Consider the following 22,852-nt stretch of genomic DNA (forward strand, 5'->3'; position numbering starts at 1 on the left):
GGGAGAGAGGGAGAGAGAGAGAAAAGAGTCTATAGTAAGGAAAGAAAGATAATACGATGGTGGGTCGAGCAAAGGGAGTTGTGGTGGAGAAAAAGAAGAACATTAAGCTATGGTGTGTGTGTGTGTGTGTATACAAGATTTGGGTGGTGGTGTGTGTAAAAGGAGAAAAAGAGGATTGTTGTTTTAGTCTTCTGCAGCAGGTTTCCTTGCAACCCACGAGTTGAATCGACTAAAGCCATGGTATTCCTCAAACTCATCCATGACCTCTTGCACTGCCACGTCGTAATCTTCAGGAGCGATTCCCCATGCAGACACGTAAAATTGTTTCCTGTTCCTCAGATACGCCTTTTGCGTCTCCTTGTTGATGAATCCGTATTGCTTGAGCTCTAAAGTGGGGTGGTGAGAAACTTGGGTTGGATGGGGTTATAGATCCCTCCTCCGTACCTGGATCCTTGGGCCATTCACCGATGGGTATATCGAGCGAGGTATGCGATACATCCGTGAATCCTGCAGTTTCAATCATTGCACTGAGGGATTCTGTAAAGACGAAATCAAGGCCGTACTCGGAACACTGCTCCTGCATAAACGCGTCGAATGCTTGCTGGACAGGGCCCGGGTTGTGGTGCCATAGATCAGCCTCGACAAGCTCCACATAGCCTCCTGGTTTCAGCACCCGAAGGATCTCCTCAAGGACGTGCGGCCACTTGTCTTTACGGATGATGTGTCCCATCCCACGTTGGAAGACTCTATTTTTTTGTATGCGTGTTAGAAATAGAAAGATCCTTGTTTTACGTCCGTCCGTCCGTCCGTCTGCTGGAACTATTGACTTACAGATCAACGGATGCATCCGCGAGAGGGAACTTCTCGTAAATGTTGGATTCAATGAACTTCAGATTTTTCGGCGCGTTCTGCTGCAGAGGCGGAGGTTGGATGTCGATGCCAATGACTTCGGTATCAGGAAAAGTTGCCGCCATTTCCAACGCCCAGATACCTCCCGCCGAGCCAAGGTCCAGGATGATCTTTGGATTCTTTATCGGTGCCACCGTGTTGCTCTTGCGCGCGCTTTTTAGTAGATAGTGCTATTATGATGATGTGGATGATAAATATATATAAATCAATACCCAACGCAACGTGTGGATTACTTACCTGTCTCTGCAACCTATCGTACTCTCGAAAGTCTTCCTGCGACGTGCTGATGCGTGAGAAGCTCCCTTTACGTCTAGCGAGTATTTCGGAGACCGACTTGCGTCTCGGTGTAAGCGTTGGCGTGGTGGTGGTGGTAGAGGTGGTATCGTTGTCGCCGCCAGCTGCGGTCATCATAGGTGGTGCGGGTTTCCGCACATCTGCCATACCGGCGGCTGCCATGGCTGCATCGATGGCACCGCTGCCTGAGGATGGTTCGACCCAATCGTAGTTGCCGTGAGAATTGGAGCTGCTGGCGTGCGATATCGAAAGCGACGAGTGCGACCGTCCACCGCCGACAGTGGCGGTGCTTTTTCGGCGGGTCTTGTTGCCCCTCCGTTCTTTAGTCTTTTCAATAACTTTGCTTGCTTGATTTCCCATCGTTTTTTAACCGGATTGACAGAAATTGGATTGAGCAGGAGGAGCGAGCAAGAAAAAAAAAAGAGAGAGAGAAAGAGAGGTAGAAAGAGGAAAAGGGAGAAAAGGGAGATCCAAAAAAAATTAAGGGAAGTGTGTAATATATAATACGTGCGTGCGTGTTTTGGAGAAAGAGAAAGAGGAAGAAAGAGAGGAAGAGAGAGAGAAAGAGATATCGGCAACAAGTCAATGGATCCCATCTCTCTCCAGGCGCACAAAAAAGGGCTCTCTCTCTTCAACCCAATCCCGAATTGATTCCGACCTTGTCCTAGTTACACTAACGGCCACACCACCACCATTAGAGGGAATTTTCCTTTGTGTACACGTACACTAACTAACTCTGTTTCTTCTCCTACTCTTTTCTTTCGCGCACTCGCATACAAAGTTGGCTAATGAAAGCGCGCTCGTATGTAGGACAGCCGCCTGAAGGTTCCGCTTCTTTGCAATACTCGCCAAAGTCGCCGCCCCACCACCAGTCCCGACGACGAATTCGATTGCTTAAAGTTTCTCAAGTAATATTCCGGATTTCCGGAAGGTCCAATCGCAAACAATTTAAGGTGAGCATTTTGATCGATTAACGTCATTGCATGTACCACAAAAAAATGAAGCTTTTAAATTACGCAAACAGATGGATGTTTTGCCTATGTTGTTAACTCGATAACAACAGCGGCTTCACACGATCCCGCCACTGTCGTTCCCAAGTTTGCTCCTTGAACTCTTGCAACACGTTGGATCGCAGGGTGTCCAATCGCGTCGGATTCTGCACGAATAGGTCCTAATTGACAAAAAGTTGAAACGGAGATAAGTCCTCGCCGTTGTCTCCTCCCGTCTATCTTGGTTATCTACCATCCATGCTTCCGCTAACTCCTTGCTATCGTGGAACACGAGGCCATTCCGACCGTGCACTACGAGCTCGTCCAAACTGATGATTCAACGCAGAGTATTTTTTAAAAAAAAATGGAAAGGGTTAGCACGTCGGCGGCATCACCGAGCCGATCCCAATATAGTACATGCAAGAAAGAATAATCTTACCATTCGAACCCGACTGCGCACACAGGGAGTCCGCATCCAAACATGTCAACAACTTTCATCGGAAGATCCATTCCGCTGCTGCTAGTGTGCAGCGAAATTCCAAGGTCAGCGCTTCCGAGCAGTAAAGGATAATCTTTTGCAGCCAGCCACGCCGTGACGATGCGCGTTCGGTCAAGCTGCATGGCCGATATCTTTTCCTCATACATCTGCCTCAGTGGTCCCTTGCCGGTGATCACAAACAGCAATTTTGGATAAGATGCATCCGATCGCCGCTCGTACTCTTGCACAGCATCCAGAAGCATTGAGAAATCTTCATCGTCCGTCCAGGACGTCGACGATACAATCAGCCGCACTCGATCCTCACGCCATACAACGCTCTTGCCATCCAATCGTCGTGTTAACAAGGTGGTAGTCGTACTATCCATTCCTCCGAGGAACTCGTTTGCATTGACTGTATCGCGTCGCACCAGCTCCTCGAGCCGGAATTCCTGCAGAGCCTATCGTTATCGTTGCCGGTGGTTAATTTCTTTCACTTTCCCATAATTCCCCACAAACGCCGCCGATGAATCGATCACCTGATGGATCTTTTGCACGTCAAGTCGTTTGAAATGATACGACGGCCGATCTTTGAACGTTACGATCTGCCCACTTTTTTATGCATCATTGTTAACGTGACTCATTTGCGTATTAAATAAACTTTCTTCTTTTTTTTGTTACCTTACTCGCCAATCCTCGAGTTCTCGGTGCATGCGCTCCGTGACGGTGAGATGTGCATACGCGCGTGATCCAAAGTACTTCTCATACGCTTTCGCAGCCTTTACAACCTTGTTGTTTGGACCGAGTTTCATTCCGAGGATCGAGTAGCCGAAATTATGCCAGTCGATGATAAGCTTTGCGCCCCGAAGGAACGCGATACATCTCGCGATGGCTAACGTCGGAATAGCGGGTGGGTTCTTTACGGACGACAAAAGTTAATGTGATCGTTCGGTATCCATCATCATCATCATCGTAAAAAATAAATATGTACCTGTATAAGAATGTAGTCCGGATACGCGGTGATGCATCCCATGATCCAGACGAGCTGGCTCGCCACAAAGATAGCCTTGAATGGTGCCCAAGCTACATACAATAGTCGAGGAAATCCTTCAGGAACAGACCACGCAGAGCGCACCCGCCGGATGCGGATATGCCTGTTTGTCGTGATCCTACTTCCTGGTGCCGTGTCTGGTGGTGGACGAATGTTACTATTATTATTATTCTTCTTCTTTATTTACTATGCCTTTTTACATGCCCCATTACCTACGTAGCCAACAAGGTCCACGGTCAATCCGGCATCGGCGCACGACACCGCGTGGCATCGCATGCGTGGCGATCGTCCAATGTCGCCCAGGACAACGACCTGGACTACGGGTCGCGGGCGCATCACGGACCGGCCTGTCTGCTCATACATGTATAGCCGGAGGATCCGGCCGCCCAGTAGATAGACGCACACCAGCGCCAGCAGGACACCTCCTACTGAAAAGTTGCTGGATTCGGTGGTGGTTGACATACACAAAAATGCAATCTCCACGCCCGCTTGCGCAGGATTATTGAGCTCCAGCTCTCTTTCTCTCCGCCATCAAACTATACTGGAAAACAGCAAAAAAAAAGGATTACAATGTTTGGTTGTGTTTTTTTAGTGAATTAAAGACAAAAATGGCGGCGGCGGTGGTCTTATAATGAAGGTCTAGGGGTTGTGGGTTGGGTTAAGAAAAAAACGATAAAAACGTAAGGTGTAAAAATAGCGAACGTCCTAATAAACAGACTTCATAAATATGTAAAGAAAAATGTGGGAAAAAGCCAATAGGGTCTGGTGGTGGGATGGCATAAGAAGATATACGTCTGTTGTGTGGTGTGATTGAAATTAATGGCACCGTATGTGATAGGCGGGGAGAAGCAAGGGAGGGTGGTAGGACAATGGATGAATTGTATACGTGTGTGCGTTGAGTTAATTGTGGTTTGCGTTGATGCGTGTGTTGTTGTGCGTGAGAGAGAAGGATGCTATACCGTCAAAATCTTCTACTGCGGTGGCAGAACCTGGTTCACGAACCGTGCCAACTCGGCAGGTGTTGAGCGTTGCAGCAAGTTGCTGTGAACGTGAGCATCGATCTCCAAGAGCACGTCCTTGGCACTAGGTCGGTTGCGAGCGTCTTCATCGAGAAGCCAGGCAACCAATCCACGCATATACATCGACGGGAAACTGTAAACGAACGTGGGACTTGCTTCCGTCGCGATAATGTCGAACAACTCCTCGTCATCCTTGATCAAGTAGTGAGGGGGGACACGGTCCATCATTTCAATCACAGTGATACCGAGCGACCAAAGATCAATCTTTTCGTCGTACAGTTCTTCTCGAATAACTTCGGGTGCCATCCTATGGTCACATATGCATCAATTAAACCTTGCTCACATAAACATATACGCAAGAAAGCATATTCTTCTTACCATTTGGTTGTTCCCAGTCTATCTTGGTTTCCGGCGGCGATGCGTGCAGAGAGTCCAAAATCGGCTAACAAGGTACAAGGAGAAGAAGAAGAACAAGTAAAAGTGAGTTAGTGTTCCGTCACACACTCTGCAAAAGCATATAAAGATTCTAGCTTATGGTTTACCTAGCTTCACTTCACCGTTGTGTCCCAGAAGAAGATTCTCGCACTTGACGTCTCTGTGCAAGAAGCCCTTTGAATGGAGGTAGATAAGTGCCCGCAAGGTCTCGCAGGTGATGTAGACCGCATGTTCTTCAGGGATGCCCCTTTGGCAAAGCACAGTAAACACAGAGCATCGCATAAGGTCCATGCCGATCCAGACATCGTCTCGGCACAGGGTGACCTCCTTGAGCTTGATAAGGTTCTTGTGGCCGCTGGCCATGATACGGAGTTCGCGAAGAATTGCAGCTCGGTATTCTCGATCTGGATCAAGCTTGCAGCGCTTGATGGCTAACTGCGCACTGGGTTTGCCACGGTAGACGGCTCGCACAACGGCACCGTTGACGCTATAAAAACACATGTACGAGTTAATACTTTATGCTGCCTTTCTCTTCTTTGCTTTTGCTTTTTCTTTTTGCCAAAGGTAGCTAGACAGGTAACAACAACAAGGTGTTCAATCTACTCACCCTGTGCCAATCTCCTTAAAGTCAGTGTACCGCTTGCTAGGATCTGAAGAGTGTACAGGTGTTTTCGGCAGGAGCTTACGGATCCTGCTTTCAAACTTATTTTCTGCCTTGGCAAGTGGGGGCAACTGCGGAATCTCATAGTGCGGATTGGGCGGATACCACGGACGCTAATTAAGCACCACAACAATTTAGTCAGCTGGTCTCATCACCCCATGTATGATAAAAAAGATCGTACCTTTGAAATCTGCTTGGTGGGATCATGCGGTCTAAGGTGATAAGCGACTTGAGGCGATGGTTTCAAGTATGCGTTGCCTAGGATATCGGGGATTTGATAGCAGCCTGGAGGTCGCCAGATATCCTGGTTTTTTTTCCTTGACGTTAGTTCTTTTTCTTTTCTTTTCATCTCGCCCGTTTACTATTTTCGATCTACCTTGTTTGCCGGTTTCGAGGCGTTTGATGTATTCGATCGCTGTTTGCAAAACGAAGACGCTCGTCGAAGATTACCAGTCGATTTGCGTTTCGGGTGAAAGGCTGCAGCGGAATGAAACGTAGCTGCAACTGTGTTTGTGCAGTTGGGCACTGATCTTGAACTTTGCACGACCGCTAGGCCCTGAAAACCATAGCGACGACAACAAACACCGCCCGTCCGGTTAGCTTTTCCTCTCTTATTTTCTGCTGTTGCCTGGCGATGTCAAACCTTTGCGGATTGCAGACTGTTGTTTCGAGGGGATCCTCTTCTGTCAGGTAGAGCGGTTTGCATCGTATACTCGGCGCTGGAAAGAATGGAGTAAGCGGAATGAGCGAGTAGTGGTAGTAGTCAAGGAAAAGCGTGTGTGTGAGCAGCAGGAAAGAAGAAGAAAAAAAGCACACAAATAAATTCTCTTGGGTGAAAGGAGGTTATATAGGATGCTGGAAATGGAAAGTCTATGAGAAAGGAGGGGATGTGAAAGAAAGAGAGAGAGAAAGCAAGAGCAAGGGTGAGAGATAGCTGATGTAAGTAAGGAAAGACAAAGAAGGGAACAAGAAATAAGAGGGAACAGAGAAGGAAAAAAATAGGTTATGAATTGTCGGATGAACGAAGGGAGATGTGTGTGTGTGTTGTGTAGCGTATTATTCCAGCCCGTCACCACGACCACGAGAGTTCCTCGCTCGCTGGTTCTGACAATCTGTCTGTCTGGCTGGCTGCCTTGTGCATTTTTGGACGACTGAGGCACGCTTCTGGAAACAGGCCATGTGGACTGGATCGCTCCGCCTTTTATTACTTACCTCGTCACGCAAAGGCCACCCCGCACAAATCGATCTCACTTTACCTTGCACAAGATCTCTCAACCATCGCGTATGTTGCTCAAAGTTATTATTTAGAAGCAGATATGGGTGCATCGGCTTGTTTCCTGCGCCCACATATACACACACACACGCATTGCTCATGGCTGACGACAATAATTCGGTTACACCAAAAAGCAATCGGCATCACTGAGCCCCAAAAAAAGAAAAAAACTCTGATTCCCTCATGAAAACACTAGTGTAGGTCGATAGGGGCTAATATGAAAAACGTGTCTTTCCCTGGACCCTGGAGAAAGAAACAAAAAAGAGAAACACAGAACTTGACATTCTTTGCTATCCCCTCGCCATTTGATTCATTGCTGCTTAATTCACTGCTCGTGTTATGATGTTGTAGATGCTACCCAAAAATAAAGGGACGGTTTCACTGCATGGCAATCAGAATCAGACGCACGGTGCATTCTGTATGCTCGTCGTTTGCACTATCAGATGCAAACAAAAGTTTGTTCCACTCGCTCACATGGTCCTATTTCAGAATACACTTGCCCTTTTTTCATCAACGCCTTGTTCCTTCCCATTTACCTTGCCCCAAAAACAGTCATTGTTTTTGATTGTCTCAACCGTTCGTGACCATAGCATGATCGGCTGCCGCGAGTGCTGCTCCATACATTGACCGTAATTAGGATGAATTTCATGGGCCTTTGAGAATATTTATGAATTCATTGTCTGTACGTATTTTTCTACCATCATTCTGATAGTGGACGATCAATTTGATACATAACTTGTAAAGGAATAAGACGATATTTAGGGTTTTAATACAGGTGTCAGTAAAAAATTATGTATGAGACAAATAAAGGACGGAAAGGGAATATAACAATGTACCAAACGGGTAATGAATGTAATAATTACATGAATGAACAAAAAGATTTACATAATACATAGATACAGCCATCTAGACAGGAGTATATATATGCGAGAGTTACCTGGATCACGATGTTGTTGTCCATTTGGTTTCTACAATGGCGGGCCAGACTGGAGGAATGTAACTGACAACACTGATGCTACCGCTGCTGCTGCTGCTGTCGTCGTTGTTGTTATCGGTCTTATAGCGGCGAAGATGATGACGGCCTTTTCTAACCTGCTGGCCCAAAAATCCTTCAGATCTCTGTTAGCAAAATACAAGTTATTCCAGGATTAAATTAGCATATTTACCATAGAACCAATACAGATGCAAAGGCAGGATGGCAGTTGCTACCATCCACAGAGATCGGATACGGTGATACCGTTTGAGGGGCAGGATCATGGCCGAGTGGAACACCAGCCGAAGGAAAAAGAAGGTGACGCCGAACCAGAAATCCGAGCGATACTCATCCTTGAGCGATCCGCAGCTCAAGATCAAGGTGGGCAATTCAAGCAACGCGGCCGTCGTAAAGAACGAAGGGATTTGTATACGGAGCATCCAAAACAGCAGGAAAACATATAAAATGTGGTGAAACCAGCCCGTGACAAACTTGATCCGTCGTTTGTAGTACAGCGTGCCCAGGAACAGGTCGAGTACCAGATATGAAATGAAGAAACACACCAGTGCAGTGTGTGCCTTGTTCTCGACTCCGTCCAGCATCGCCACGTCCCACCGAGACTGCCAGAATCTAAATGCGCTCGGCAGCGAGCAGACTGTGCATACAAGACTGCTGGCAAACGTGAGCAGCCAGCTTACTTGCTTCTCGGTCTTCGCTCGCTCAGTTCGGATGCAGTAGAAGAAGAACCCTGCTAGCCCGACGAAGCTGGCCGCGAAAGATACTTGCACAGTGGGTTGAGCCAGCACTTGAGTGAATGTCAGCTTGTTGGGTATTGCTAGGCTGCTGCTGTTTGCAAAGAGCATCTTGTAATATATCTCGGCTACAGATCCTGCGATCTATAGAGCAATTGAGTCAAAAAGAAGAGCAAAAGCGTGTGTGTGAGAGAGAACAAGATAGAAGAATACCACCAACCTTTTTGTTTATCGAGATGTCCTGCAAGAGAAAGCAGAAACGGAATTGAAGAAACCTTTTAATATTTATACTCCCCTCTTGCACTGTTCCGTGCTGCTTACAATCGTCGAATCGTTGTCTGTGTCCTTAAGCACGCAGGACCTGTTGTCAGTCATCCGGTAAGAGCATGCCTTTAAGAGATCTGATCTGATTGGAAGTTGGGGATCGTCGCCTTCGGGCGTTCAATTGCAAACATGATGAAGAGTGTAAGAAGATCCGTTGGATGAAAGCTTTAGCTGCTAAAACCCTAGCTGTACTGTTGGATGTATAGAAAAACGTTTCTGATCTACTCTAGCCAATTCATCTTGCGAATTTGGCGGCGTTGCAGCTTTCCTAATTGGCATGACTATCGAAGGCTGCTCCCTGCAGTTAGAAGTCTTTTTTAAATTAATTCCCAGCCAACACTTTAAAAGCACGTTTAACAAGTCATTTCATCCAAGAGATGTATGACTGAGGCGTTAAGGTACACCCCAATCTTACAATAGGGGTATTGATTACAGAGAGGATCTTCTAAATGCTAATGGCCGCTCATTCTTGCTGTGTTGCATGTGGATGAAAACGTCGCGGATATTCATGGCAGCCATGCGGTCTCTATTCCATACCGTACGACAGGTTTTGCAGCTGAATACAGCATGGATCGTCATCTGACTCTTTTCATTGAGACCTGAGATCTCGCGCTTTTTCTCCACAGTTCGCGTCCTGCATTTTGGGCATATTTTGGACGTCAGATATTCATCCACATACACCAGCAGTACTTTCGTTTTCTAGAAACAGTCTCCACAGCTGAGAAATCTTGGTCGTCTCCATTTTCACATAGACTTACCTTCAAAGTACACACCTGCCTTTTCAATGCTTTTCGGAATTCTTTGGTGGGAACCGCCCTTTTCATTGTACTTGCAAATGCTCCGTTGCCGAAATCGATAATGATGCTTGTCTCATCAGTCTTGTCTTCCAGCGCCAAGGGCCTCCATTTCTTTTTCGTAGAGCCTTCTTCATTTGCTTTTTGCACATTATCAGGCGAATACTTCTTGCTGCCTGTAGTGAGACATTTTGCCATCTCAGTAAAGGCCTTCTGCTTCTTTATATAACACTTCATCTTTAATTTTATGAATCTAGGTAACAAAATATCGGACGAACGACGAATATAATTATTTTTTTCTGTACATTACCGATTATCCTTGTCATAGAATTTACATATCGCGTCGTGTTTTGCAATTCGATATTCAGCAGATTCCTTGAACCTTTCCAAGGACGCTATTTTGGCTGATGGTATGCTATCAACGATTTTCTTCGTTTGCGGGTCATGTTCGCCGAACTTATTCCGGCTCTCAGCGGCCTTGTTGAACCCACACATGTCATAATATTCCTTTGCGCCGACAGAACGAATACGACGACATTATCTGTAGAACTCATCTGCAGCAACGAAAATATCCGTCAATCCCGGGTCAACACCCCATATAGTTGCTTCTTTCAAGAACTTGGAATTGATGTCATCTGGTTCCAATGGAGCTTTAGGAGGAGGTCGCTTTAGCTTCTTGAAAATAAATTGCACATCGTATCCGTCAGTTCTGATTTTATCCCTACCATTCGTTCGAGGAGCGTTAGTCTATTAGAGAATTCGAAAGAGGTATGACCAAATACCAGAAAAGGCTCGTGTCGGTGTCAAGAGATTCCGGAGTGCTATGTCCGATCTTTGACATATCGAAAAGATTGAAATATGCGTCGTGCAGATCGTCTGCCTTGTACGGTGAGCGGTTGCTCTTGAGTCCAATTTGTACATGATCTTTGCAAACGCTTGATTGTCCAGTAGAACATGTCTCTTTTGTACCGTGTAAAGAGGTAGTATCGAAAATCGGCGTGCACCTTTGGGATCAGTGTATTAGGGTGGGTTGAAGCATCCCCCTTTCAGTTCATCTTGCGTTGTTGTTACGAGGTTCTGCAGCGCTTCCATGCTTTCTTCAGGCAGAGGTCTTGTAAATGACTTCGATAATTTTAGCGGTTCTTGTTTTCGGATAGAATCGTATTCTGATTGTTTTAGGCTGTTGAAAAGCCTTTTGGAAAGATTCAAATTTGCTTTGCTGAAGATCTAGCGACGATTCAGCGAGTAATCAATCCTTCAAATGAACACGTATATGTATAGTGACCTCACTGACTTGTCGGTGTACGAAGCCTTTTGATACGTAATCCTGCGGGTTTTCTTCCTTGATGAATATTTTTTGTACCATGCGTTGTAGAATTTGGTACATCCATGGGATATATCGCTCGGGGTTTGCATTAATAGTGGTGACCGACACTGGAAACTTGATGCTGACTTTTCCTTTCAGAGAGTGCAGCCAGTTTATCGTTGTCCTTAATGAACTTGGGTATGTTGATCTCTTGCCAGGTTCCATCTCCAGCACTGCGCAAACATGACCTGCCAAAGCCTTCTTCTCCGAAACCGTAGCAGTGATGAAAAATTCGTCATTCTCGTCTGTGAGACGAACAAAGATGTGCTCTTGGGTCTTCTTAACCATATTTGCGGTGATATGATTTCTGACGTTTTCTTCATATTCTTGTGCGGCTTGGCTGATTAAGGTCATGAAACCTTTGCTGCGGAAACGTTTTGCGTCGAAGGTCGGAATTTGAGACTTAAAAGTCTTGAATGCTGTCTTGACCGATTCTGGTGCTTTACACCCTCGGCCAGCAATGGTCGCAAAAAGAGCATAGATCAAATCATGTGATATAGGTGGAATTGGTTTTTTCTGTTCCAAAAGGGAGAGAAAGAAGAAATTTGCGAATAGTGAGCCAACGTATGTAATGTCTCGGACATGCTCAATAGGTTTCTGAACCGCATTGACAAATCGTTCCTCTTTGCAAATATTCTTTAGCGTCGTCTTGATAATACTTGTGCGTTTAATTTCAGTTGCATGTCGTCGTATTGGCTTGTAAAATGGGCATTTCTTGTTTGACGACCTCGAGTGATCAGTTCTTTTGCATGTCGGACAGACTCTCCTTTTGCCGGAGCCTTTTTTCTTTGCTTGTTTCTCCTCTTGCAATTTAGCTTTTTCCTCCTACTTTCTGGCTCGTTTGGCATTCGCAAGCTCGTACTTCATTTCGGCCTTGGACTTTTTGTCTGGTTTTCCTTATCACCAGTTTTAAGACAGCTATCATTCTAAATACCAGGTCAAAGCATTACCTTTTCCGGCTTCCTCACCGTTTTCGAGGGCTATTATTCTGTCAATACGATTCACAAAATTTTGCATACACTGTGCAGTTACTTGGTACACTACGTTGATTGGCAGCTGATGATGACGACAGGAACTCGTCACCATTCTTTGTAGTATCTATGGCATTTCATCGAATCAGCAAGACTTTACTAACACCATTCCAAGGAATAATAAATCTGTATAGAGTACCTATCACATTATTTCTCTGTAGCTTCCCTGGTTTACGTTTGCTTGTGGATGAGGATATCTGAAAGTCATCATCGTGGCTCTCAACTGCTGGAACGTGATCAAGAGTCAAGAGTCTGTTTAAAAGCATCACCGTTAATTCATAGCAGACTTTGTAGCTTACCGCTTTTTCTTTTTGCTCCTCTAGGCCCGCATACAACTGTTGATGGCCGAAAATCGTCGTCTTCGATGTCCATACTGCCTGCAACAGTAACATCAAATTATAGTTAGTATGCTCCCTCGGCTGGAAAGTTGAGCAGAGAGGAACGGCCATATTACGCACGGAAATCCAGGTTTGGCTCTGACAGTGTATGACTGCTGTAAAGGAAGGAAGAGGGAAAAAAGGAAAAACCTCATGCACTAGAAATCTGACGGGGCCAACAACAACATGTAACCGCCCGCGTCATCTAGTGACTCTGTAAGCTAATTCGAGTACTGTCCATGGAAATCTATGTAGTTTCAACCGAAATATATCATTTCAATAATTTTTGGCAGCAGCCGGGCACATGGATAAGCAATTGAATCGAAGGTTAAATGCAAGTATCTGTTTGGATTCGCTGAAGTGTATCTTCTTGCTCTTTAAGTAAATATAAAGATCTCTGAAGAGAGATGCATCGAAATGCATTCTCTTCTGGAAGGATGACTCTAGCTGTCACGTAAGATGCTTGTCCCGATCTTTGTAGCCAAAATTCGACAGCGCACTGCCGTCGAATACCCGTCTATTTCGATCAGCACTCGCATGGTATATAAAATCAAAGCTTCCAGCTTATTCTGAGGATGCATAAGTTGATACATAGATGAGTTCAATTTTTTCAGACCGGTGCTCACGTTTATTGACTGAATCAATCAGGTAAACTGCTCAGATAACGTTGATCGAGACTGAATGTGAGCTTCTTACTCCATTTGACTACGCGTTCTTTGGATGACATGGTTTCCTCGGAAATAAGAGTAATATAAAAAAGCGTTCCTTTATCTGTTTTCGTTGCTAGTTTCTAGGAAGCTCTTTGACAGCTTCCAAATTTGCGAATTAGCAGTTTTGGAGGTATGTAGTACAAAACGATGTTCTTTAGCTTACATGAGAACTAGTCTGCGGCTAGACTCGCTTCGCTTCGTCTTGAGGGACGTAGATGTTTTCAGCAGATTCGAGTAGTAGGTGCAAAGCAAAATAGTAAATGGACGTTTGTTCGACTCGCTTGGCCCTCATAAACCTCCATTCTCCGGCAGTTTTGCATCCGCTTCGCTTCTGCAAGCACAGGCGCCGTCGAATTCCGGTTTATTCAGACCGGCGCTCGATGGAATATGTTCTTGATTTGCTGTTAGCGCTCCTGCGTTCGGTTTAGTTCATAACAATAGCGCTCACCTCTTTATCTCCTGAACATGTTGGAGCGCTCCTGGCGTCGCGATGCGCTTCGCGCAAAGACACCAAGGATTGGGGGAATACAGATGCTGAAACCCAAAAATTTTCAGAGTTCTTCGGATTGGTGTCTGTTTTGTCTGCGAAACTCCACGAGTGAACATTAATTTTGTAGCCCATTTCGTGTTATACACTTTTCCATCCAACGTATGTGGATGAATAAATTAATTAACTATAGTCTTCCATCAAAAAATCGGCACACCACCCGCTCCTCAGATCACTACAGCCGCCAGAAAAAAGTGCTTCCACAGCGATTTTTTCGAATTTGAGGGCCCCACCGGCCAATGGCAGAGGAAAAACGCTTTCCAAACGTGCATTTTAGCGCTCAAAGAGGAATGCTACATAGGTTTTTTTAATAGAGTCTGTGTTTAGTAATATCTAGCGAGATACGTATTTATTATTTTAGCATGGTGCTGTATCCCATCTCAATTGAAACCTAGTCTCGGGGATATAGTAGCATGCTGCCATTTTTTCTTCATCTCCTCTCCTTTAAAAAGAGTTTAAGGAAAAAAGCAAGTTTACAATTAAAGTACTGCCTTCATGCAAAGGAGAGCTTGGAAACTTCTGTGGTACGCCGCCAAAAAGCTCCAGATAAAAGCAATGCACAGAGCATCTATGTCTATACGCAATATAATACTCAGACAGTAGCGATGATATTTCATATCCCTCTTAACATGATCGCAGGGAAGATCTGACAGCAGCGTAAGTACTCTTGAAATTTCCCCAGAACCGCCTCACAAGCGTTAAAAGCTCAGTGATTCCATTAATTGATGTCGGTATTGGATTTAAATAAACATTGTTCAGCTACGTTGAACTGCATGTATGCATACGCTCGATCTTCTCTTCGAAAGAAGCCGTCAATATAATGTATTCACATATTAGACCGGTGAAAGAAAACATGAGCCTACCATGCGGATATCGGCGTTTGGCATAAACTTTATACACGTGAGCCGTGGCATATGGCCGTATTGTCAATCCCAACATTCGATTTAGTGAGTGGCATTTGATAAATATTAGATTGTGACTAGGCACATTGAGAGAATATGGCATACGTATTGAAAATGCTGCAAGAGTGAGTACGGAAAGAATTACCGATGCAAAATTTAAATTTCTGATCTGAAGAACTGACTCGTCCAAGATAGGCATCTTTTATCAGAATACATGATCATTCGAACTTTAGAACGCTCCAGACATTGATCCTATTGTACATTCCTCATCAATTCCTGCCGAGTGAGATTCTCGCGCTTCGTTCAAAGCGACCAGCGCAGGTTTTTCGCACGATGCAGAGTGACACGAACACTCATTCGAGTCCCATTTTCAGAGGGGATTGCCGCTTTGGGAGACGAAGCACAAGCTGGTTGTTGACCACATGAGTTGGGCCATTTTTAAGCTCGAATCAAGAGTGAGCATCGTCTGCAGCCTGGACAGCACATGAGTCTGCGTGAGGGAGTGGTATGTATGTACCTGAAGAAGTGCTGAGTATGCTGCACCTGCAAGCAGGGTCTGTCAATCGAACACGAATTATCTGCATTTCTGAAGTCTATTTCAAGATCTTTATCTTATCAAATTAAACGAATACTATTTGGCAACGTAGATAGCTTTGGACAACGGCAGGTCATACCGCGCACACACAAACAACACGTGGCATATTGCAAAGTCGCCTTGGCGCATTGTCTAAATACTCAATGCGGCGACGATCCTACGTTTGCGAAAATCAAAACATTGTAGATCGTCATCAGTGTATCAGTTTTCATCAGAAAGAAAGCGCGCATCTTGATATATATTTCTGGACGGCGTTGTTGTTTGCTTGTTAATTCGGGTTTATCTGATGAATTGATGATGATGGGAATCGTCAAACATGCTGGTTCCTAAAATGGAGCGCCTAGGAAAACCCCGCCCGCAAAAAGCGCATAAAATGTGCGTGGAAAAATGAAAAAGATGAGTCCCCTCTTGTGTCATTATTCTCCTTGTTTCACCTCTCCCAACTATATACCATTTGATTATACACATTACAGCACCAAAGTTTAATATGGGATTAATCGATCTTGCTCCAGAGATTGTTATACACATATTCTCGTTCCTTCCTACGACGGAGCTGTATCGAATACGAGGAGTATGTAAGACCTGGCAACGTATGGCCGAAGACTTTATCTACCTGACTGTCAAGAGCAAACGTCAACACGTCACTGTCAAGGTTGGAAAGGATCGCAGCTTCGCGGCTGTAGAGATGGAAGCTCAATCGTTTGACGTTGACAATCGTGTCATTGAGTTTCGACCAATCGGCAGCCCCCTGGTTACCTTACCGAGCACAGACAGCAGTTCGTGGCCGTGGTGCCCGTACCAGCGCCGCATGCAAATCCATTTCAAGCCGTGGCTAGAAACAACGCACACTGTCCAATTGTCAGCAACAAGTCTGCAAGATCAAGCACTTATCATGTTCCACATGCAATACAATCCTGCACTTGAACGGATATATGAATTGCCCTCCAGTTATGATTATGCAACAAGCTGTCATCATCACCATGATAATCGAGTAGAAGGGCAGCAAGAAGAGCAGCAGCGCTTCGTAGGCGACAAGGGCTTGATCTTATCCTTCTCATATGTCAATAGCGACAAACACTCTTCTTGCAATATCCACAAACCACGGCAGCATTATGCGTACAATACACTTCCCGCACCGCAACCGCCACTTGTCCGCATCAACTGGCTCAGGGTCACGCTCGCTTGGCTCCTATCCGGCATGCATCCTGCCATCGCACCCACCCAGATTTACCCTCAACGATATACCCATCTCAGTCACGCATTAGCTCGCCACGGCGTTTTCAAGTACGATCCATTGTCAGAACCTGTGCTTTCTCACATTGTAGCCGCCCACCGCCACTTTCCCACGGCAGAGAAGGATGACGATGTGGTACCGCACGAGTTACTCGAGTACGTCCAGACGCACACCCACGAATGCCACACGCGGTTGTCAAGGCTGCAGCATATGCTCGAAGGTGCAGGCGTCGACGCGCGGGTGCTGTGGAAATACTCATTTGCAAAATCCTACGTCGTCGGCAACGGCTCTTTGCTGGGCGAGGAGGATGTCGTACGGCGCATACAGGACTCTGAAGAAGAGTGGAGACGGAAACGAGCCAGTCTAGTCAGGAGACTCAAACCCCATTAATTGTTCAGCCCTTCTCTCTTCTTACCCCTAGCCTCTAATTCCCTCCGGTTCTTCCATCGTTCGCGTGTGTTTATTATTCAGTAAAACAACAAAGTTTGGTCTTTTTCAATTTGCACATTTTTTATTTATTATTTGTGTTGTGTTGTGCATATTTGTGTTGTGCATATCTTGATAAACTTATCTATGCATCATTGTTTGGATTCCAAAAACGATATTTAGATAAATTCCCGGTATCAAAGGAGTAGTAGAGATTCGGAGAGAGAGAGAAAGAGAGACACTTAGTGTTGTTTGAGGTCATCCCAGTTGATCTGATTAGATGCAGCGACGATAGCATCCAGCAAGCGTCTCAGGTCTCTATCGAGGTCAACGCAGGGCGCATTGATGGCAACTCGGAAGAACACTGGAAGGTTTTCGATGGGGGCATGATCGACCAGGAACTCACCCGACTCTAGAACTTTGCTGTGAATCCGCTGCGTAACCACGGTCATCTTTTCTTTGAAAACCTGGGCATCTTGTTTTCGCCAAGCGGCTACCTGGTCTTCAAGCTCGCGTGGTGTGTACCAGAAACACACTTGGCAGAACGGCACATCATCCAACACGAGCTCAAAGTTGGGTGTGCTGCGCACGAGCTGTGCAAATCCTTGCGACGTCTTCATGGCACGATCGATGCGCCCGCCGAGGCCGTCCCGGCCATGGAACTTCCAAGCTAAAAACATTTTCAGAGCATCGGGCCGTCGGCCGCAACCAATGGTGCCTGCACCGAGATCATACTGGTTGCCGTGGAAAAGATAGTCAGCTGCAAGCGTGTTTGCCTCGGCATACAGCTTGTGGCCACCGTGCGGGGTAAGAAGCATGGAACATTGCAATGGAACACCGAGAAGCTTGTGCGGATTCAGCGTAAATGTATCAGCCTAGAATTTTGTGTTAGAGACAGTTGAATGGGATCGAGTTATTTCACGTGAGTTTTTACCAAGGCTGAGCCATCGAGCAAGCCGAGCTCGTCGCGCACTTTACTTGAGAAAATTGCTGAACCACCCCAGGATCCATCAACGTGTAACCAGCAGCCAAATTTCTTTGCAACGGCTGCAATGTCCGCAATGGGGTCGAATGCGCCCTAAGAATAATATGGATTAACTTCTCTCCCCAACCCCAAAGCAAGCATATATATGTAGTCTTATTACCATGACAGTCGTTCCTGCGGTGGCATTGATGAAGAAGGGTGTTTCACCACGCTCCTTGCTCTCGGACAATAGACGTTCTGACAATTTTCAGGTGTGATGCAGAAAAGTAAGTTAGTGCAACCTATCAATTTAAAGTTTTCCGCTGTTATATGTCATTTACCTAATTCAGGCACAAGCATTCGTCCATGTGCATCGGCAGGCACCTTGACAATGTTTTCAGAGCCAAGACCAAGGACCATGGCAGCCTTGTCGATGCTGTAGTGGCTGTGAGTCGAAGTGAACACCTTGAGTTTACCGTACTCGGCAGCCGGGTTCATGGGACGAGGGAAATAACCGCTCTTTTTGATGGATGGGAACATCCTGTTCCTTGCAGTGACCATAGCTAGCAAGTTGGAAGCTGAGCCGCCCGGGCAAAAGAGTCCACCGGCCTTCTCGCCCATGCCGAGCAACTTGGCGGTTGCCTTGGTGACATGAATCTCCATGAGCGTCAGGACAGGCGACACATGGTATACATGAGCGTTGCCATTCAGGACACCGAGCAGCAACTCAGAAATGACTCCAATAGGGTCCGTGGAGGCATAGAGCTTGTCCATGAACGCTGGGTTCCAAGAGTTGACACTGTAGTCGAGTGTCTGCTTTATCAGGTTGAATGTTTCTATTCCGTTTGAAAAACCAAAAAATATATCAAAGAAAAAAAGAGAGGTATGGAGAAGATTAAGACATTATTAATACGCATGTTGCAAGAGAGATGGGTGCTGCCCGCCCTGCCTGCCTGCCTATCTGCCTGCAAAGCAGAGCAAAACAGCACGCACAAAGCAGATTAATAATTTTTTTTTGTATTTTCAGCTCACCGTCCTCACTTGCACCCTGCTCGGACAGCTTCAGGTCCAACAGGTTCAGCAAGTCGTTAGGTTCAAGACGTTTAACAACAGCGCTTCCGGGACGCTGACCCTCACGGACATCTATTGCGATCGACATGTCAGTTTTTTTTGGGGGGTGGGGGGCGGACAGCTGCGATGTAAAATATCTCTACTTACAGTTTATTATCAGATCATGAGCTCGGCGCAGCATGGCATCGAGCTGGTCGGCGGGAGTCTGTTCAATCTTCATCGTCTGTCTTGGTGGAGAAAGAGAAGAAGAGTGGAAAGAAAAGAGATGAGGACCAGGGAAAAAAATTGAGTGGCGAATGTAAACACCTCCTTTTGTAGAACCCGACCGGGATTCTCACTCGTCAAAGATGTCGGAAACATGGGGTATGTGTGTGAGTGAGTGTGCGCATGTGTGAGATGTCGGAATAAAAGACGCAACCAGAAATCAGCGCAGCACACAGACAGACGATATTCTGCACAAACTCATCTAATCTCCTTGGCTATGATGCAATTAGTGCGACGCAAACGAAATAGACGCTTTATGGATGCAGTTAAAGAAGTGCGTTCTGAGTTTTTTATTTCCCTTAATCTTGTTCTACTTCGGAATCATTTTAAGCTCCTTCATCTTGTCAAAAACTTGATAGTAGCCCTGCGCTGTGTCTACGCTCTTGTCCCAACCCTTGGACCGAGCCTTATCAAGACTGCCTTCATCGCCCCATGTCCTTGCGAATGTGAAATCTAGAAAAAGCGAAACACAGCCACAGCTTAGCAATATTTTTCACTTTATCACCATCATGGGGTACTATACTTGCCTACAAACTGCCAGGTTCCATAATCATATGCAGTCGTATCCAAGCCGTGTTTCTTTGCAATTTCGTGCCACTTGTCCTTGTGCTGGTCCATGTAATCAGCAAACGAAAATGCGCGCGACATGTGCTCGTTATCACCGCTAGGCATGCCCTCTTCAGATACTTTGAGACCAAAGTAACTAAATGAGTGACGTTAATAGATAAGGTATGTTGTGCTGGCTCAGCGTTTATTTCCTCAGATGGCTGTTACTTACTCCGCAAGCTTGGGCCACAAGTCTTTAATGCGTACCTTATCGCCGTTTGCGATATTGTAAGCATTGTTACCGACGGCCGGGGTTGTGGCGGCCCAAATTTGGAACTCGGCATTGTTGAGCGCGGTCGAATGATCGACAATGGCATTCCACGACTTGGCATTGCCCGGATATCTGAACGGCTGTCCAAGCTCCTTTTGCAGCGCTGCATACAGACCCAGCGTGATGGCGACGTTCATGTAGTTTCCCTTGGCCAAGCCAACGATCAGGTTGGGACGTGTAACTACCCATCGCCACTTGTTCTTTTCAGCATACTCCTTGAGCATATCTTCCTGCTCGTAGTAAAAGTTCTGGGACAGGTCTTCTCGTCTCTCTGCGTCCTCTTTGAATGGCATAGGCGCCATCTTGGGTGGACCCAGATGCACAGAGTAATACTTGACACAATTTGCGAGTGATGAGCTACGTGAATAATAACGGCGAATATATATCTTTCCTTCTTACCTTCATGCCAGTCTGGAGCACGAATGCTTCAAGGCGAGGACACGTGTTTACAACGGCTTCGAGGGTCTTTTTGAGCAATTCGACGTTGACTCTAGTCTGTTCTTCAGGAGTTTCCTTTTCAATGTACGTATAATGGAAGACATGGGTTGCATCGATAGCGCCTGCATCCGACAGCCGCTTGGCGATTTCCGGAATTGTATTTTGGAGAATATCAATGCTGATATGGATTACTCTGGGATCATCAAAGTCGAGCTGCGCGGGACGGCGCGAGACGCTGATAACTTTCAGCCAATCTTTGCATTTAGCGAGCTGTGTAATTGTAGCCGTACCGCTGACTCCGTTTGCACCGAAAACAATGGCGGTTTTCTGACCCATTTTTTGGTTTTGTTGCTTGCTTGAAAGCAAAAGAATACAAGGCGTATGAATACAGGGATATTTTTATATAACATTTCACTGACTTAAATGTTACGTGATGATGGATTCTTTGCGTAAACCCCAGCAGCGCAATCGAAAATTGGAGAAAAAAATATTCATGCAAGAAATAATACACAGAGTAAATTTCAGTTTCCCAAGGCCATTGAAAGTCGAGAGAGACACGCCAAGTTGTCACTGAATACTGGGAGATCAGATCCCTACAAAAGGGAACTACCATTTTACCCAAGCTGTCAAGACTATCAGTGCAGCCACAAAAGGTAGAATGAGGACGTTGAATATCACAAACAGCTATTTTCAGACACAGAATATACTTCAAAGAATTTTTAGTAGATTATGACTTTCAATTCCTTTTTCAAGTGGGATGACAATCATAATACATAACAACACAGGACACTGGCTTTGATGCCATTCTCGTCAGTCTCTTGATTGAAACATATTGATGGTGGGGTTTTCTACGCTTGCTGGGACCTTCAGAAAATAACTGCTCTCTATGTTTTTATATATGAGTATACGAGTGTAAGTACATTTTATTTTTTTAATACATACACTTCATCGGTTGTATGCTTATCCTGAGCAGTCTCGTTGCCTTCAGATTCATTTGCAAATCCAGTGTTTTGAGAAGAGCTATGGAAATGTATTCGTTTCAGTTATCAAAGAGGTTCGAGCAGCTATGAACAACGAAGCATGCTTATGTTGTAGGTTATTCTTGTTAAAGGATTGCTCTCCTACATTATGAACCGGAAGGCTGCCAGCTGGCTTGTACGTTATCGTATAGCATGAATGGATCGCTTATAAGCGTTTTCGATTTGAAAAGCATGCCTTTGTGCTGTAACCTATATTCTCATCAGCTACTGACCACAGTGTAGCACCTGCGATTAATTCACGATTCGGTAGTACAAGCTCGGTTTCACATAGTCTCGATAGCAAGTCCTGATATCCGACGCTCCAAACATAGTATCTGTCTCTGGAACTGGTCACTAGAGTGGGTTGATGGTTATGTAGTAGATCCACGAACGAGTTTTATACATGAAACATCAGCACAGTAATAGCAGTCTGCGATCCATTTCCGAAATTTATCTTGTCACGCTTAGGGTCCTCTGTCAGGTCTCTTGACTCTGTTGCTGCAGTGGACTATATCTTGCATTTTGGTCATTCACAGGTGTGGACAACAATGAACAGCCTCTTGTTCAGCACAAAGGAATAATCTCAAGCTTACAAAGTTCTTTTTCTGGTCCTCAAACTGGACTGAACCAAACACCAATGGGACAACATGAAGGTCCGCCCGCTTTATTTGTTGCGTATGTCCGCGAGGGCGAACCCACGGTTTCAAACTGTACTTCTATATATCTTGATAAAGATATCAAGCTTTTTCTCGAGACGAATAGAGAAGGTCGCAGTGAGTTGCCCCTTCAGTTAAGCAAATTGGAGGAGGGTTGCGTTGCACAGCGGTAAAGCCAGGTTGCATGGTTACAAAATGATCTCCATGTTTCACCCTCGTGCTTCAATGAGTTTTGAAAAGGTGGGTGTGCACCAGGAACCTGAGCCTTCGGATTGGGAGAATTCCGAGCGGCGACACAAGGACCAGTCGAAACTTTTGGCTCTGTGACACCTAGACTGGCAAAAGTTTGTCCTCTTTTTCCTTTTTTTTCTTCGCCAGCAGCAAGCTCTCTTCCTATATTACTTGTTGGTTGCTGTTAGTACGACG

At 45.6% G+C, this 22,852-nt stretch overlaps 8 protein-coding genes across 8 annotated transcripts; 1 reads left to right on the forward strand and 7 right to left on the reverse strand.

The window, feature by feature from the left end:
• Positions 1–183: 183 nt before the first annotated feature.
• Positions 184–1,563, reverse strand: VTP01DRAFT_7765 (uncharacterized protein; the record flags this gene model as incomplete). The annotated part of the gene is made up of 4 exons (XM_069386812.1): positions 184–386; positions 445–746; positions 832–1,079; positions 1,147–1,563. 4 exons carry the CDS (start codon positions 1,561–1,563, stop codon positions 184–186), a joined length of 1,170 nt encoding a protein of 389 aa, XP_069242230.1.
• Positions 1,564–2,248: 685 nt separating this feature from the next.
• On the reverse strand, positions 2,249–4,180 carry VTP01DRAFT_7766 (uncharacterized protein; the record flags this gene model as incomplete). Its single annotated transcript, XM_069386813.1, has 7 exons — positions 2,249–2,374; positions 2,446–2,521; positions 2,632–3,128; positions 3,207–3,279; positions 3,349–3,584; positions 3,659–3,855; positions 3,931–4,180. 7 exons carry the CDS (start codon positions 4,178–4,180, stop codon positions 2,249–2,251), a joined length of 1,455 nt encoding a protein of 484 aa, XP_069242231.1.
• Positions 4,181–4,689: 509 nt separating this feature from the next.
• Positions 4,690–6,539, reverse strand: VTP01DRAFT_7767 (uncharacterized protein; the record flags this gene model as incomplete). Its single annotated transcript, XM_069386814.1, has 7 exons — positions 4,690–5,044; positions 5,116–5,179; positions 5,280–5,659; positions 5,780–5,946; positions 6,015–6,137; positions 6,210–6,389; positions 6,477–6,539. The coding sequence occupies 7 exons, from the start codon at positions 6,537–6,539 to the stop codon at positions 4,690–4,692; spliced, it is 1,332 nt and encodes a 443-aa protein (XP_069242232.1).
• Positions 6,540–6,596: 57 nt separating this feature from the next.
• VTP01DRAFT_7768 (uncharacterized protein) lies at positions 6,597–7,159 on the reverse strand (the record flags this gene model as incomplete). The annotated part of the gene is made up of 2 exons (XM_069386815.1): positions 6,597–6,767; positions 7,046–7,159. 2 exons carry the CDS (start codon positions 7,157–7,159, stop codon positions 6,597–6,599), a joined length of 285 nt encoding a protein of 94 aa, XP_069242233.1.
• An 889-nt stretch (positions 7,160–8,048) lies between these two features.
• VTP01DRAFT_7769 (uncharacterized protein) lies at positions 8,049–12,795 on the reverse strand (the record flags this gene model as incomplete). The annotated part of the gene is made up of 13 exons (XM_069386816.1): positions 8,049–8,225; positions 8,316–8,975; positions 9,693–9,854; positions 9,914–10,202; positions 10,260–10,426; positions 10,514–10,670; positions 10,732–10,953; positions 11,010–11,176; positions 11,244–12,057; positions 12,145–12,202; positions 12,266–12,295; positions 12,348–12,413; positions 12,486–12,795. The coding sequence occupies 13 exons, from the start codon at positions 12,793–12,795 to the stop codon at positions 8,049–8,051; spliced, it is 3,279 nt and encodes a 1,092-aa protein (XP_069242234.1).
• A 3,169-nt stretch (positions 12,796–15,964) lies between these two features.
• On the forward strand, positions 15,965–17,101 carry VTP01DRAFT_7770 (uncharacterized protein; the record flags this gene model as incomplete). Its single annotated transcript, XM_069386818.1, has 1 exon — positions 15,965–17,101. One exon carries the CDS (start codon positions 15,965–15,967, stop codon positions 17,099–17,101), a length of 1,137 nt encoding a protein of 378 aa, XP_069242235.1.
• A 278-nt stretch (positions 17,102–17,379) lies between these two features.
• On the reverse strand, positions 17,380–19,392 carry VTP01DRAFT_7771 (uncharacterized protein; the record flags this gene model as incomplete). The annotated part of the gene is made up of 6 exons (XM_069386819.1): positions 17,380–18,012; positions 18,072–18,215; positions 18,283–18,359; positions 18,443–18,937; positions 19,134–19,244; positions 19,320–19,392. 6 exons carry the CDS (start codon positions 19,390–19,392, stop codon positions 17,380–17,382), a joined length of 1,533 nt encoding a protein of 510 aa, XP_069242236.1.
• A 354-nt stretch (positions 19,393–19,746) lies between these two features.
• VTP01DRAFT_7772 (uncharacterized protein) lies at positions 19,747–21,087 on the reverse strand (the record flags this gene model as incomplete). The annotated part of the gene is made up of 4 exons (XM_069386820.1): positions 19,747–19,889; positions 19,964–20,139; positions 20,215–20,645; positions 20,713–21,087. 4 exons carry the CDS (start codon positions 21,085–21,087, stop codon positions 19,747–19,749), a joined length of 1,125 nt encoding a protein of 374 aa, XP_069242237.1.
• Between the last annotated feature and the right edge of the window lie 1,765 nt (positions 21,088–22,852).

This window comes from Rhizomucor pusillus (genome assembly GCF_041956525.1).
Source record: "Rhizomucor pusillus strain CBS 183.67 unplaced genomic scaffold VTP01scaffold_4, whole genome shotgun sequence".
In the NCBI taxonomy this organism is placed as follows: Eukaryota; Fungi; Mucoromycota; class Mucoromycetes; order Mucorales; family Lichtheimiaceae; genus Rhizomucor; species Rhizomucor pusillus.